The 16917-nt window shown below is 42.2% G+C and overlaps 2 protein-coding genes across 5 annotated transcripts in view; one reads left to right on the top strand and one right to left on the bottom strand.

Annotated features, from left to right (window-relative positions):
- LOC141047529 (uncharacterized) overlaps positions 1 to 15086 on the top strand; it is a 95822-nt gene extending 80736 nt beyond the window's left edge. For 2 of the 4 annotated variants that reach the window (XM_073542604.1, XM_073542612.1), the window contains exons 2-4: positions 3928 to 4330; positions 9438 to 9590; positions 10754 to 15086. In XM_073542604.1, the coding sequence (XP_073398705.1) occupies positions 13240 to 14802 (1563 nt within the window). In that variant the 5' untranslated portion in view covers positions 3928 to 4330; positions 9438 to 9590; positions 10754 to 13239 and the 3' untranslated portion in view covers positions 14803 to 15086. The remainder of the gene's footprint in view (positions 1 to 3927; positions 4331 to 9437; positions 9591 to 10753) is intronic. The other 2 variants (XM_073542631.1, XM_073542622.1) reach the window with 2 other exon arrangements.
- The window catches only part of LOC141047548 (flavin reductase (NADPH)-like), a 263042-nt gene that overhangs the window by 154831 nt on the left and 91294 nt on the right, over positions 1 to 16917 (bottom strand). The gene's annotated exons all lie outside the window — the stretch shown is intronic.

The raw sequence follows: 16917 nt of genomic DNA on the forward strand, positions 1-16917 counted from the left end.
GAGCCAACACTATCATCCGCTGAAGCAAGCTGTACATCGCAGCTGACAACCTATTTGAACGGCCATGATCGGTATTAGCACCGATCATGGCTGTTTAACCCCTTAGATACTGCTATCAATTGTGACTGTATTAACTTTGAAAGGAATGCGGCCCACCAGCTTAAATTTTTTTATTATGTGCGGCCCATTTACTCTGCCGAGTTTGAGACCCCTGGTGTAAAACAAAGAGTACGGGAGTAGAAAATGAATATGATGAAGTGGATTTTCCTGGGCCCATCCAGTATGTGGGTTCAATGGTGAAATGGGGTGCATATGACTATGCAGCAGGGCAGATATTGCTGTCACTGTGTAAACAAAAGAGTACGGGAGTACAAAATGAATACTGTGAACTTGATTTTCCTGGGTCCATACTGTATGTGCGTTCAAAGGCGTTATAGGGTGCATATGACTATGCAGCAGGGCAGACATTGCTGTCAATGTGTAAAACAAAGAGTACGGGAGTACAAAATGAATATGGTGAAGTGGATTTTCAAGGGCCCATCCAGTATGTGGATTCCAAGGCATAATTGGGGACATATGACTATGCAGCAGGGCTGGCCTTGCTGTGAATGCATAACAAAAAGAGTACAGGTGTACAAATGCATATTGTCAACTTGATTTTCCTGGGCCCAACCAGTATGTGGGTTAAAAGGCTTATTTGGGTGCATATGAATTGGTAGCAGGGCAGGCCTTGCATTCAATGCTACCTTTTTTTATGGAGGTCCTCCTGGACATCTTATGAAAGTGGTATTGGGGTGCGTCGTAATTCTTGGCAGCCCAACCACTCACAGCATAGGTTACAACAGTTTAGGAGACCCACTGTTTAATAATGGCCCTTTAAGAAAATTAATGCCGCCTGATGCACCAGTAAAAATAGGCTCTGTGACTTTAACAGTCCCTCCTTCATAAATGAAACAAGATATGCCTGCTTATGTCTCACACATCACATGGCCAGCTAGGGTTGTTAAATGTTACAATGACATTTCTCAGTGAATGCATTTATAGTGGTTGAAAGTAATGTTAAAGTTGAAAAACGCTTCAAAAACGCTGCATCTGACCTAAGCCCAAGTGGGGGAGGAACATTTCGGTCTGGGGTTAATTATTTTGCCTTACAGGCAAGTCATTAACCTGCAAATGATGTACCTTAACATATTTCCCAGTAAAATACGTTTTGGTTTAGTTTTGGTGTGTTTTTTGTTGCACTGGGAAAAATGGCATGAATCTCGGAAAAAATTGTTTAAAGCTGTGAACTGGTAGTCAGGAATGCTTCCCGGGGCGATCCCAATGATGTCCCTGTGTCATTTAAGCAGTGTTTCCATCATATTCAGAAGGTTTTAGACCTTAAAAAACCCACGGAGGGGATTGCAGCAAAAATGCTCGGTCTCCCATAGACTTACATTGGTCTTGTTGTTCTGTCCGAGTACCCGAGTATTTCAATTTGCTCGACCCGAACAACGAGCACCCGAGCATTTTAGTGCTCGCTCATCACTAGTTACGACTCCACACATAAGACCTCAGGAGTGGACATGGATGTCAGACATATTTACCATCCTCCAGAACTTTGAGGACTGCACCAAGATGGTGAGCGGGGATGACACCATAATTAGCAGAATAAAAGAACTTGGCACTCAGATGGCAAATGGAGTAAATCTTTTGTTTTATTTGCATCCAGATTATGCGTGTTAAACGTTTTCGATCTGATAATGGATCTTCATCAGAACTTCTCTGAAGGACCGAACATGTATACAAAAATAGAAATGAATCTATATTATTGAGTATCACAATATAGAGAAAATATCAAATCTTACAATGCCTAATAGAGATATATACCTAAAAAAAAAAGTTAAACTATGTCAAGCAGTATAAATCTTGTCAAATAGTATCTTGAGGATGGATTTCAAGTGCCAGTGATCCGTGAGACAAGATATATAGGTCAATATTAAGGAAATATCCGCCTTTAAATTCCTATAAAACAATCATGAGAAGTGAAATCATGATACAAGGATATTGTGGACTTCCGGTATCTAGGTGCCAACCAAAAAGTGAAGAGTGCTAATTATGCCTGATACGTGAATTATATCTTTCCTATAAGAGAGCAAAGAAACAGACATAAATTGCAGGTCCCTTAGAATAATAACATATGCAGACAATATTGTCTTGTGCTCATTGATAGTGGTGTAGATGAGAGAGTGCAGGATCACACTTAGAGTCAATAATAGCAAGTACCTGTATTTTGGTATATGTAAAGGGGCAGTAATGCGCTTGGTATAGCGACCTAAGTCGCTTATTTTGTGGTGCTGGAATAAAGAAATAAACAGGATTGTTTAATATTTTTCAATATGAATCACCAAATGGTGTGGGTGAAAATCAGTATATTACCTGCTCCCTCTGGCCCAAATAAATTGCGGTGTGACCGCTGAAGTGGAGGACGCCAGGAAACTTGCGGTGTATCCGCTGAAATGGAGGACGCCAGACAGCTGAGAAGTGTATCCGGGTTTATATGACCCGGCGGGGAAACTCCCCTAGCTACATCACCGAGTCTGCGCACTGCTGGCATAGCGGTCACGTGTTGACCCGGCGGGGAAAGTCTGTCTATGTCGCTGAGTCTGCGCACTGCAGACACAGCGGTCACATGAATACATAGAGGAGCGCGCCTGCGCTGTTTGTGCTTGTATGCCGTTGTCAGGATGGGGCAAGAGGTGTGATTAAACACCACTGTATAGTGGACATGTATTCTCTACATCTCGCGCTATGTTATAATGATATTTAACCCTGTGTGTGCTAGTCTATATAATGGATTTATGTGATACAAAAAATGGTATGAGTCTCATAGTAACTGCACAGGGTTACATAGAAGGGATATTGAGAAGGGGTTTTAACAATGAAAAAAAATTATTTAATTTTTTATTTATTTTAAACCATATGTGACCTTCGCAACTCATGAATAAGCTGCCGTTATAGCTTATGAACTATAAGATAATGGGGAATTAATATAAGAACTATAGGGTATGTGGTAAATGAGAAGTATATACATATCACTTTGGTTTAAAACTTGGCATATAGGGAAAAATATGTCCTGTGAAAATATAGAGATGGTGGTGAAAATATAGTATACCAGGTGAAACAGTTGTGCCCAGTGAGGAAGTGGGATCACTGGCACTTAAAATCCATCCTCAAGATACTATTTGACAAGTTTTATACTGCTTGACATACAGTAGTTTAACTTTTTTTTGAAGTATATATCTCTCTTATGCATTGTAAGATTTGATATTTTCTCTATATTGTGATACTCAATAATATAGATTCATTTCTATTTTTGTATACATGTTCGTTCCTTCAGAGAAGTTCTGATGAAGATCCATTATTGGATCGAAAACGTTTAACACGCATAATCTGGATGCAAATAAAACAAAAGATTTACTCCTTTTGCCAACTGAGTGCCAAGTTCTTTTATTCTACTACGTGGGCTGGAAACCCTACTTGTGCACCTGCTCCTATTTATTTGGGAGAGTGCCTTGTTGCTTCTACTACATGAATCTTCTATCTCAAGAGCACCTCCTAACAATGTCAAGTGAAACCTTCTCATTTAATGCTCCGGAAACGGCCAAGATTGTCTCAAAGATAACTGCTTCGAGTGACTTTCTTCAAACTCCCACCAGGGATATCAAAAACAGAGACCTTGAGAGGGAGTCCAGAAGAGCTGTTAATTTGGAGCTTCATTCTATAACCCTAGCTGAATACCTACGGGTCCTACGTATCCCCAGGGGTCTACGAGTACCCCTGCAACCCACTTTCTTTAAAGAGGATAAGGAGTACTGCACGAAGTTTGAACAGATTTTGAACAAGTGTTCGTTTGATTTGATGACACTAACTTTATCTTTTTTACAGAAAAATTTAGAAAGTGTCAACTCGCAAATATGTGTCATAGAAAATCAACTCTCAGCCACTATGACCCAAGAAGAATTCCAAGAACTCAAGCTCAAAAATCGGTAGAATTTACTTATCCGCAGATCAGAATTGGAAAAGAAAGAGATCAAAGTTCCTGCGAGACACCGAGGATTACCTCCAAAACAGGGTCTACGGATGGCGGGACATACAACGTCCTTTCAGGCGCCGCACCTCACGAAGCTCTTCAGGATCAACGGACAGCCGATCCAGCATAACCAGCACCACTTCTACAACTTTTTTAGGCCAGAATCGAGGCCATACAAGAGGAAGATGAGGCGGGGTGGCCAATGCCACCGGGGACAGCAAAACAGACACCAGGTCCAACGTGACGACAAGATCCCAGGTAATGCACCTCTGGTGATAAACATCTCCTCAAAAAAATTGAATACCAATCAAATGTCTGTACTTCAGAAGGGTTTGTCATTCTGCCCCTCTTACAAGTTCAATTTTTTTGAACTTGATATGGATATACAGAGGTTCTTCAGAAACCTCATACTTAAGGTACATTTTGCGAAACAACCATCTAGACCAGCAGGTCAGGTTTCCACAAGTCTACTTCAATTTACTGATCTAGGGCTTCGTTCACACAGTACCTTCATGCCTCCAAAAAGCAATCCACCAATTGAAACCTTCATCAGTTTGGTTTGATATAGAAGAGTTAATGGTTTGCTTTTATATCCCTTTAAATGCCTTTAAGACTTCAATTGCCTTTTGCCTTATTATTGCTAGAATTATTCTTATGTAGACTAGTAGTCTCTGTCTTCAAGGAAACTATACTTGTTATCATATTTGTTCTCAACAACGTGTTCTGGGTTCATTGTAAACAAGGTACGACCCTGAGGTGATGGTGGGGGCCAAATGAGCTCCATAGAGTCACATATTGTTGTAAATGGTATAAAAACATGTCTTGTATTTCATTACGTCAGATAAAGTGATTTGACCATGGCTTGTGCGTTGAAGTCTCTTTGTCTCCAAGCGCTTGCAACAGAAAGGGCGAAAAACCTCACAATTCGGACTCACTGGTGATCTGGACAGCTGACGCTTGGTCAGAACAAAAGCAGCTATGACAGTTTTTGACGCCCAACGGGGACCGTGGAAACCAGCCTATTCGGAATCCGTATGTGGGAGCTTCCTGGGAGGTTGAAAATGCAGAATCCAGGCTGCAGCAGGTGAAAACATTTATTCTTACATTGATTCTGCATCTGCAACCTTTCTAAGGATGTCTACATATCTCTGGGTAAGACTGTACAAACACGGTTCAAAAGAACCCACATCACCAGTGAGTGGTGAGTATGTCTGTATGAGAGTTGAATAATAGAGCAATAAGATAATAATTGTCATCTGTATTATCTGTTAAACTGTTCTGGCAATATACTAATATACTAACTGGTTGTGTACTGGTGTACTGTGTAGCACAAACAAAGTCTGGGATAGACTCTGTGCAGTTGTTGTTGTTTTTGATTAGCAGTAAATCATATGAGGCTGTATTTTGTATAGGGCTGTGGTTTTTGGTTGTTTTGGACCGTCTGACGTTGGTTTGGTTTTCATTGATTCTTGTTGTTTAAAGAAGTTGGCTTTGGTGTTCTCGGAGTATCAGTGGACACTGCTGTAGGTTAAAGTGTCAATCAAATCCAAAGTGCAAGATAGTTAGGCTGCGTGAATCCTTGTATATATGTCTATGAGAACCTCTGAATAAGATGAGAGATGAGTAATTGAGTATAAATATATCCCTGAATGAGCACGTATGAATGAATCATCACACATCATTTTTGTGTCAAGATATTTGTTGCCTTTCTAGTTGTGGTGGAATCCCGGACAGATGTGTTATAGATATTTCAAATCTACATCTGAGACTGAATGAATTGAGTAATGATATAGCTCGTGTTATATGTGGCATTACATTGTAAAGTTTCCTGAATGCATTTGGCCAGAAAAAGGGCAAGGCATGGTTAATCTCATTATACAGTTATCTGCTCTTACAGTGAAATCCCGTGATTTTGAGTTTCTTTGTAGAAATTGATTTTGATAAGTCTAAAGAACTACGGAATTCTGTGAAGGGCGACGCTGCATTCTGATGGGAGGGGGGAATGATGCCGCTGCGCAGTTTTTCTTCTCCCTTCGCTCTTATCTCTGCTGAGTGTGAGCTGTGCCGAAAGATTTGTGCATTTTAAAGCAACAGTACTTAATTGAAGTTGGAAGTTAAAAGTAAAATATGGTGCCTAATTTAGAAGGAAATTGTAAGTGATTGTTTGGTCATTGTAAGTGATTGTTTGGACATTAATGTGTTTGAACCTGCTTCTAGTTGTGTGATTGATTTGTATAGCAAATTGTGTATCAACAGAGGAGGTAGCCGACTGTATGGCTGATAAAGTAGGTCAGAGGCCTATCACACCTGGGCCTTCTTACTTTAGTCAGCGGGTTTTTTGTTGTGGGTGAGAGGCGAGGGCGAGGAGCCCTCTGGATATATCTTGGCAGGCTCACTCTGACTTGCTATGTGTGGGCTGTAAGACAGAGGTCCAGACACACAGAAGGGCATTTCAAAAGAAAGGTGAGCTGTCTAAGTTGAAGTAGCCTTCCCACAATCCATGGAGCTGGGCTAGAAAGAAAAAGGCCTATTCCTATCTAGTCAGCTGATCTAGCGGGTGAGAGGCAGAGAGCCTTCCCGTTACATCCTGTAGGTCTACCGGGTGAGAGGCAAGGAGCCTTCCCGCTACACCTTGGCATGCTCTCTCTGACTTGCTAAGTGTGGCCTGTAAGACAGAGGTCCAGGCACACTGGGAGGGCATTTCAGAAGAAAGGTGACCTGTCGGCAGAAAAAGGTTGAAGCCATGGCAACTTTTTCTGTGTACAGTCGGTGCCCCCAATGAGATCCAAGACAGCTATGCAAATTGTAAAAGACAGAGAAGAAAGGAAGCAGTGAAACAGGTTGGACCAATATTTTAAAAGGCAAAAATACCAGAGTGTGAATGTTTGGATGTACAAAAAGGCACAGACATGGGAAGAAAATAGCAAGTGAATAAATGATGCTTGAGAATGAATGTGCAGCAGTATGGAAGGTGTATTATGAATGTTTTGATTGACAAAATTTAACCAGAGACCCAGACAATACAGATGGACTTGTAAACACTGTGATCAGACTCAGACAAACCCAGACTGAATAGCTACTTGTGTGACCTGTCCTACTGACCTAAGTGAGTTGCACTAAATCCTGTCCAGACAAAATCATAAGAAGCTGACATAATAGTGTGGATAGTGGGTAGTGGGGACATTGACCTTCGAGGAATAAGCTGACAGTAGACATCAGACGACCAACCCCATCAGGACCTAGAAGTGCGACTAGAATAAGAAAGATGCAGGTTTACTATCCCTGGAGCCCCTCTGACCAGCTAGCTTTGTTGAAGCAGTTGCCTGACCCTGAAGACCAATCATTCCCGTTTTACAGACACATAAAGGAAATACAGCAGACATATAAGTGTACCTGGGCAGACCTAGAGAGGTTGGTGAGTTTAAAGGCAGGTGACGCACTAGGACATATAATTAAGACATACAGATGTGACAAAGAATCAGGCTTGGGGCATGGATGATAAATCTGCACGGTCTGGGGAGACGTACTGTGAGTCACTAAGACAATGGGCTACAGTGGAACAATCAGAGCAGTCCATATTCCTGACTAATGTGACACAACAAAAAGGAGAGAGTGTAGAGATGTACTTTGGACGGTTACAGCTGAAATGGGCAGACATGGGGTACATTTGCATAAACCCACTTGATGTTAGAATACTGGTGAATGCATTCATTGATCGTATGAACAAAGACTTACGAGACGCAGTACAGGCAGCCAGACCTGAATGGAGATATGTAGATCCGAAAGACCTCCTTAAGGTAGCTAAAGAAGTTGAGCAAACAAGGACGATAAGACGACCTGTCAAGGAAAAAAGTGGAGACGTAAAAAGGGACATAAGGACCTAGAAACAGTGAGGTGCTGGAATTGTGGTACTTACAAAACTTATTGTTATTGACAATACCCCTATGAATATACTGGGAGCAGATGTGCTGAGTGCGATCCCAGCCACCATACAGTACTCTCCTGAGGGTATTACAGTCACAAGTCCCCTCTCAGATAAACATTTGTGTAAGATTGCGGCAATGGTGTATATGACAAAAGCGGTGAAACTAACACCTGACACCAAAATGCCTGAGGATGAAGAAATGGGACAGGGGCCCGACACTGTTTGGGCAAGGGGGGAAAAATGATGTGGGTCGGCTGCCCATTCCCCCTGTCATGATTAAATTGAAAAAAAAAGGAACCACTCCTTGTTTTAAGCAATACCCCTTGAGCCTAGCCAAATCAATTGCCCCGAGCAGAGATATTAGAGAGTATGTTAAGGCAGGGGTTCTGGTGCAAGGAAACCCCCCCGGACTGCAAAGATCTTCATGAACGTGTGCTGACACTTACAGAAAGGATCACGACTTTAGGGCTATTAATGATGATACAGTGAGTGTAACCTCAATCGTCCCTAACACACACAATACTGTCACAGATCCCAGTAATGTTAAAATGTTTCACAGTCATTGATTTAGCAGGTGCATTTTTCTCTGTACCCCTGCACCCTGACTGTCAGTATCTTTTTCCTTTACTCATAAAGGTGAACAATATTGTTGGACAGTCCTCCCACAAAGGGGGAAAGAAATCCCCTGCCATCTATTCAGCAGCAATGGCAGGAATTCTTGAGTAGTGACAATCACCTCATCCGCTGATTGTACTATTGCAGTACGTGGATGACCCTAAGGGTTGCAAGGTCTCACGTGACAAATTACAGTATTACAAACAAAAGGTGACATTTGTTGGGACATTGTATTGCCGAAGGTACCAGACACCTGACAGGAAACAGGCAATTCAAAATCTCCCTCTACCCAGGTCACATCAGCATCTATGCACCTTCCTAGGTTTAGTGACCTACAGTAGGCCTTGGATAAGGTCCGCTTCACAAATATTCCAACCACTTTATGACTGCTTGTCATCAGACCCGGGACCTCACACAAAATTGATTGTGTCTGTGCGGTAGGAGCAGCTGCACTACTACTAGGAAAGGCATGTGAGATCACACTGACGTTTCTTTTGACAATCTATTCCCCACATGACATCCATGCCATACTCGTACACGTTCAACCAAAACATCTGTCTATGGCCAGTCAGCTCCGACTTGAGTGTGCTCTACTAATTCCTGAGTATGTCACCCTCAAAAGATGTAACGTTCTGAATCCAGCCACCCTCCTGCCTGTGGATTCAGAAAAGGGGGAACTGGTGACCGTATTAGCGAGTGAGGAAGGATACTTTGACATGACACATGAACATGTCTGCATAGAACTGATGAGTCAGGAGACAGTTGGGTTTGCACACGTTCATGAAAAACCTGTTCCTAATGCAGACTTTGTTTCTTTTTTTGTAGATGGCCCCAGATACCACCAGGATGGACGATTCTACACTGGATATGCAGTAGTATCCTCACATGAGGTAATCCGAGCGGAACCACTCTCTCCTCACATGTCGGCGCAGGAGGCAGAGTTGAAGGCACTCACTGAGGCGTGTAGAGCCACTGCAGGTAAAGTCACTAATATTTTCACAGATTTGAAGCCCATTAAAAATGCAGAGCTGGTGAAACAATTGATGGAGGCATTGATGTTACCAGTCCAGGTTGGCATTGTCAAGGTAAAAGCACACACAAAGGTGACTCCGTGGAGGTAGAGGGCAAAAGAAGGGCGAACGAGGCTGCTAAAATAGCACAAGGTGGCCTAGAGAGAGCAGTGGACAGTGGCGGGGAGTCAGCATATTCCAGCCACATTGGGTCTAGATGTCCTGAAATCCCTCCGGCAAAAGGCTGCCCAAACAGAGAAGGTACACCGGGGGAGACTGGGAGCTGAGCTGAACTCAAATGGAGTATGGGAGAATAAGGATAAAATGTGCCCACTAAAGTCCCTGTTCCCAATCATGGCGCAAGCAGCACATGGCTCCACTCACACCTCAAAAAGTCACATGTGTGCCATGGTAGATGCCTTCTGGATCGCTCCTGGTTTCAGTTACGCAGCCGCGAAACTTGTACAATCATGCCTCATCTGTGCACAGCACAACCCAGGTAAAACAGTAAAAGTCCCTAAGAAAGCGACATCTAGGCCTCTCTACCCGTTTCACAGACTGCAGATTGACGACATACAGCTACCAAGGTAGGAGTGTATGCAAATATCCTAGTATGTGTAGATCTCTTCTCTGGTTGGCCGGAAGCCTATCCGGTAAAATGTGCAAATGCTAAAACGACTACAGACAAATTGATGAAAGAACTGATCTGCAGGTATGGTGTCCCAGAAGCCACAGAAACAGATAGGGGTACACACTTCAAGGGAGAAATAATGAGGGAAGTCATGCAGGCCCCGGGTGTACAGCAAACATTTCATACACCATATAGGCCACAAAGTAGTGGGAAAGTGGAAAGACTAAATGGGACACTTAAACTGAAAATTCAAAAGGCCATGGCAGACACAGGAAAGAGCTGGGTAGAGTGCTTGCCTCTTGCACTCTTTTCAGTCAGACACACTCCAAATAGAAAGACAGGCTTGTTTCCCTTTGAAGTCCTGATTGGTAGTGCACCAAAGACTGGTCTGTACTTCCCACAGGTGCTACAAATGCAACATGGTTCTATGACAGCCCACGTCCAGGCCTTGCAGGAAAGACTTAATGTGGTGCATAAACATGTGTTCTCATCCATTCCAGATCCTAATGTCAGTGCAGATGTGCACCAGCTGAATCCAGGTGATTGGGTGGTTATACGCAGACATGTGAGAAGGAGCCTGGACCCACGATTTGACGGCCCCTTCCAAGTCCAGCTGACCACATCCACCTCAGTAAAACTTGAGGGAAAGCCCACCTGGATCCACGCCAGTCACTGCAAGAAGGTCCTGTCAACAGCAGAATGACTGTTCTCCTCATCACCTTGCTGGCAGTGACAGGGTTACTGCACTCTACAGAGACACAGGACAAACTCTTAAATGCTGATTGGGACAACAAACTTATTCGGCATCATGCTCTTCTTAAAAAGGACATGGAAGGACAGAAACCGAAAGACTGTTGGATCTGTACACACAGCCCAGTATCTGCGAGGACTATGCCATACTTGGCCTTACCTCTGGAGCCATGGGAAGGTATTAACCCCACACTGCATAAACAATGAGACTTGGACTCTATCTAGGTGTGTCCCATGATATATCTGTCTCATTGGCTATAGTCGAATGGGCCGCTAATCCCTGGTTTCAGTTTAATATAATGCGGCCTAAAGGTACAAATGTGGTGGCGGGAATATGACTCAGATGTCGGAAATATGGTCTCCAGGAGGAGGACTGAAATCCCTCACTCAGACCCTATTCCCAATGATGGACTGTAGTTCAGTCTTCAACACACTGGAGCAGACACCTGTGGTGAGGACAATAATTGCTTCCGCATATACACTCGCGATCAAACACAGGTTAATGATACAGTGTACCAAGATGGTGTTGAAGGCTGTAAATCATCTACGGGTAAAATAATAAGGAAAGAAAAGGGTAAATGTACATCTGGTAAAAGTGGAAAACAAATGAATAATAATTGGTGTGCCCATAAGCCTACAGCAGGTCAGGACTTTTGAGTTTATACCAATGTATACAGACCCCTGGTCACGTTTGTGTTCTCCCTGATGGAGTATTCTTGGTTTGCGGACATCGTGCCTACAGGTGGGTGAGCCCGGACATAAGAGGGGTTTGCACTCTTGCTAAACTGACACAAGCCACTTTCATAGTTCCTCATAGTAAAATAGACACTGCAGCAGTTCCAATTCATACCTTGTATAGAAGGGCTGCAGACAATAAGCCCCGGCCACATGGTAGGCCGCATCTAGTAGAAATGGGGATAACAAATAAAATATTCCGTAGTATGCTAATATACCCCTTCATAACACAACTGTGGGATAAATTAGTGGAAGCTACCGACTACCTGGACGATCAGATTTTCCAGATTCTTGAAGTTCTTGATGAAACTAATACAATACAGAGACAATTAATCATAGTTACTAACCAACATACTATAGTACTAGATTACTTGACCGCAAAAGAAGGAGGAATGTGTCAAATAATTGGTCCCACCTGTTGTAATTATATCGACCCTGCTGGCAATCTCCCGATCAGGGCCAGTATAGACAAAAATAGGTGAACTTAGAGACCAATGGTTAAAACAACACAGTGAAAGCAGAGACTCCTGGTGAGGTAACACATTCTCTTTTCTAAATCCAGCAAATTGGTTTAATGGCCTTGCAGGATGGATTTTTTATTTTTTTTTTGGCATTATATAGACTTGTATGCAAAGTTTGTTGTTTTGCTTATTGTTTTATGTAGCCGTAAAAGCGCTAATATATGTATTACTTAAGCTACTGAATAATGTATGCATAAAAAAAGAATCTAAGGCTGAACCTTCTGTAGTGTATCATAGACCCCAGGTGGCCATTGCTGATGGGGAAAGTGAGTGTTCACACTGAGGGTGGATGGGCGAAGCAGGTAGGAAGCCCCCTTATGGGTACTAGACCCATGAGACAGTAGCTCCTTTGTGGACATCAGCTGACCCTGTGGCAAAGGTTATACCATTTACAAAAGGGGGGAAATTGATATAGAAGAGTTAATGGTTTGCTTTTATATCCCTTTAAATGCCTTTAAGACTTCAATTGCCTTTTGCCTTATTATTGCTAGAATTATTCTTATGTAGACTAGTAGTCTCTATCTTCAAGGAAACTATACTTGTTATCATATTTCTTCTCAACAACGTGTTCTGGGTTCATTGTAAACAAGGTACGACCCTGAGGTGATGGTGGGGGCCAAATGAGCTCCATAGAGTCACATATTGTTGTAAATGGTATAAAAACATGTCTTGTATTTCATTACGTCAAATAAAGTGATTTGACCACGGCTTGTGTGTTGAAGTCTCTTTGTCTCCAAGCGCTTGCAACAGAAAGGGAGAAAAACCTCACAATTCGGACTCGGACAGCTGACGCTTGGTCAGAACAAAAGCAGCTACGACAGGTTGAAAGGGACATAGGGGTCTTTCATAGAGAGGTAGATCAGGGTAAATTCCACCACCATACCAATTTGTCCAGAGAAGAAAAAATAGCACTTGATTGCCTTTCTTCCGACAAACCACTGGTCATCAAACCAGCCGATAAGGGTGGGGCCTTGGTCATCATGGACAAATCAGATTATTTGAATGAGATCCACAGACAATTAAGTGACAGGGAAGTCTATATGCCTGTTTCTCACAATTCTCTCAACTCTATCATCAATAAAATTAAACCCATTATAGAACACCACATAGGGGTGGGTACAATTGACAAAAAGACAGGGGATTTTCTTTTAAACTCAGATTCCATTACACCAATCTTTTACATCTTACCAAAAATTCACAAGAGACTGGAAAAACCACCAGGTCACCCAATTGTGTCTTCTACAGAGTCCATTCTTTCCCCACCAGCTATGTTTCTAGAGAAAATATTGACTCCTCTGGTTAAAACTACAAGATCGTATTTGAAAGATACTAACGAGTTTATAACACTCATTAAATCTCTGGGTTCTCTCCCCCCTTCCTCTTTTTTAGTCACATGGGATGTTAACAGTTTATATACATCCATTACGCATGAAAAGGGTTTAAGAGCCACAGAAACACTGATGGAAAAGGCAGGCATTAGAATCCGCAACCTTTGTTCCGATCTCTTGGAACTGGTGTTGAAGGAGAATTACTTTCTTTTTCAAGACACATTTTACGTACAGAAACAGGGCACCGCAATAGGGTCACACGTAGCGCCCCCCTATGCTATTGCCTATATGGCCTCATTTGAGGAAGATTATATCTATACACACCCACTATATACACAGTATTCCATAGCATGGCTTAGATTCATTGATGACATCTTTTGTGTGTGGAATGGCCCCCTGGACACTCTGATACAATTCGATCATTACATCAACAATGTTTGGCCCGAACTCAAGTTTACTTTACAACATGATATAGACAAGATGCATTTTTTAGATACGTTGATCAGTAAAGATTCACTAGAGACACTTAAAATAGACCTTTACGTCAAACCAACTGACAGAAACAGTATTCTACACTTTGATAGCTTTCACCCATCCACAGTGAAAAGGTCCATCCCCAGGTCACAAAACTGTAGAATAGACAGAATAGTCTCGGAGGATACAACAAAGGCTGACAGACTGACAGACATGACAAGAAAGTTCACAGAAAGGGGTTATCCTGATAAGCTTATAACTGAGTCAAAATCCATGGTAGGCCATTTTGAGAAATCTAATAAATCAGACAAACGTATACCCTTTGTCAACACATACCACCCTTACTCGAGAAAGATACAGACTACTATAAACAAACATTGGGGTCTGCTTTCCAGAAGTTACCCAGAGATAGAGGAGTTTCAAAAACCATTCCTCCCCTGTTATAGGAGACCAAGAAATTTGAAGCACAATCTTGTTAGAGCAGATATTGGCTCTAACATAAAGATACCGAGACAAATGTTTCTCCAGACACAAAAACAGGGTACATTTCCGTGTCTATCTTGCTTACAATGTAATAACATACAGAAGGGAGGTCAGATTTTTCACCCGCAAACTGGAAGAGCTAGAGAGGGTGTGACAGGACAAAAAGACTTAAAAAAAGAGAGGCTTATTGGATTTTCACATTGCAGACCTTGGAGCCTAAAGGACTCAATAGAGATTATGACACAGCGTTTTCTGTGATTTAAGCTATCATTGATTAATGTTTATTAACATTATGTAATTCTAAATAATTTTAAATGACATGTTTTGACTGTGATTTCTCTTTTTTACAATAGAATCGTTAGACTTGGCTCTCCACTTCCTCACTGGGCACAACTGTTTCACCTGTTATAGCATATTTTCACCGCCATTTCTATATTTTCACAGGACATATTTTTCCCTATTTTTCCCTATATGCCAAGTTTTAAACCAAAGTGATATGTATATACTTCTCATTTACCACACACCCTATAGTTCTTATATCAATTCCCGAGATTTCAGTGCCGAGATGTCCGTCTGCGCATGCGCGGCGGCCATTTTCCAGGAAGAAAGCAGGCATGGAGCGACAGAGACCCCCCCACGCTGAACGGGACAGAGCGCGGCGGCGGTGGGGCGGAAGAAACCACCGGGGGACAGGAGCGCGGCGGTGGCGGACAGCGCAGCGGCAGCATCAGGGCACAGAGTGCCGCGGCAAGTACCCTCAGTGGCAGCGCAAATGTATATCCTCTTTGTAAGATGCACCCCCTTTTTCCCCTCAATTTTGGGGGAAAAAAAGTGCGTCTTACAAAGCGGAAAATACGGTAATAATTTTTTTTCATTGTTAAAACCCCTTCTCAATACCCCTTCTATTTAACCATGTGCAGTTACTATGAGACTCATACCATTTTTTGGATCACATAAATCCAATTTATAGACTAGCACACACAGGGTTAAATATAATCACTATAACATAGCGCAAGATGTAGAGAATACATGTCCACTATACTGTGGTGTTTAATCACACCTCTTGCCCCATCCTGACAACGGCATACAAGTACAAACAGCGCAGGCGCGCTCCTCTATGTATTCATGTGACCGCTGTGTCTGCAGTGCGCAGACTCAGCGACATAGACAGACTTTCCCCGCCGGGTCAACACGTGACCACTATGCCAGCAGTGCGCAGACTCGTGACATAGCTAGGTGAGTTTCCCCGCCGGGTCATATAAACCCGGATACACTTCTCAGCTGTCTGGCATCCTCCATTTCAGCGGATACACCGCAAAATTCCTGGCGTCCTCCACTTCAGCGGTCACACCGCAATTTATTTGGGCCAGAGGGAGCAGGTAATATACTGATTTTCACCCACACCATTTGGTGATTCATATTGAAAAATATTAAACAATCCTGTTTATTTCTTTATTCCAGCACCACAAAATAAGCGACTTAGGTCGCTATACCAAGCGCATTACTGCCCCTTTACATATACCAAAATACAGGTACTTGCTATTATTGACTCTAAGTGTGATCCTGCACTCTCTCATCTACACCACTATCAATGAGCACAAGACAATATTGTCTGCATATGTTATTATTCTAAGGGACCTGCAATCTATGTCTGTTCCTTTGCTCTCTTATAGGAAAGATATAATTCACGTACCAGGCATAATTAGCACTCTTCACTTTTTGGTTGGCACCTAGATACCGGAAGTCCACAATATCCTTGTATCATGATTTCACTTCTCATGATTGTTTTATAGGAATTTAAAGGCGGATATTTCCTTAATATTGACCTATATATCTTGTCTCACGGATCGCTGGCACTTGAAATCCATCCTCAAGATACTATTTGACAAGTTTTATACTGCTTGACATAGTTTAACTTTTTTTTTAAGTATATATCTCTCTTATGCATTGTAAGATTTGATATTTTCTCTATATTGTGATACTCAATAATATAGATTCATTTCTATTTTTGTCTATATGTTCGATCCTTCAGAGAAGTTCTGATGAAGATTCATTATCGGATCGAAAACGTTTAACACGCATAATCTGGATGCAAATAAAACAAAAGATTTACTCCATTTACCATCTGAGTGTCAAGTTGTTTTATTCTACTACGTGGGCTGGAAACCCTACATGTGCACCTGCTCCTATTTATTTGGGAGAGTGCCTTGTTGCTTCTACTATGTGACACCATAGTTAGCATCACCCTCCCGCTTCTCAGCATTATGAAAACCTCTCTGCTCACATTTAAAGATGATGCATTGCAGGCAAAGCATGAGGACATGGAGCAAGGAACATAATAATAATAAATAATAATAAATTTTATTTTTATAG

This window comes from Dendrobates tinctorius, unplaced genomic scaffold, assembly GCF_039654945.1.
Source record: "Dendrobates tinctorius isolate UK_male_01 unplaced genomic scaffold, ASM3965494v1 ptg000011l, whole genome shotgun sequence".
NCBI lineage: Eukaryota > Metazoa > Chordata > Amphibia > Anura > Dendrobatidae > Dendrobates > Dendrobates tinctorius.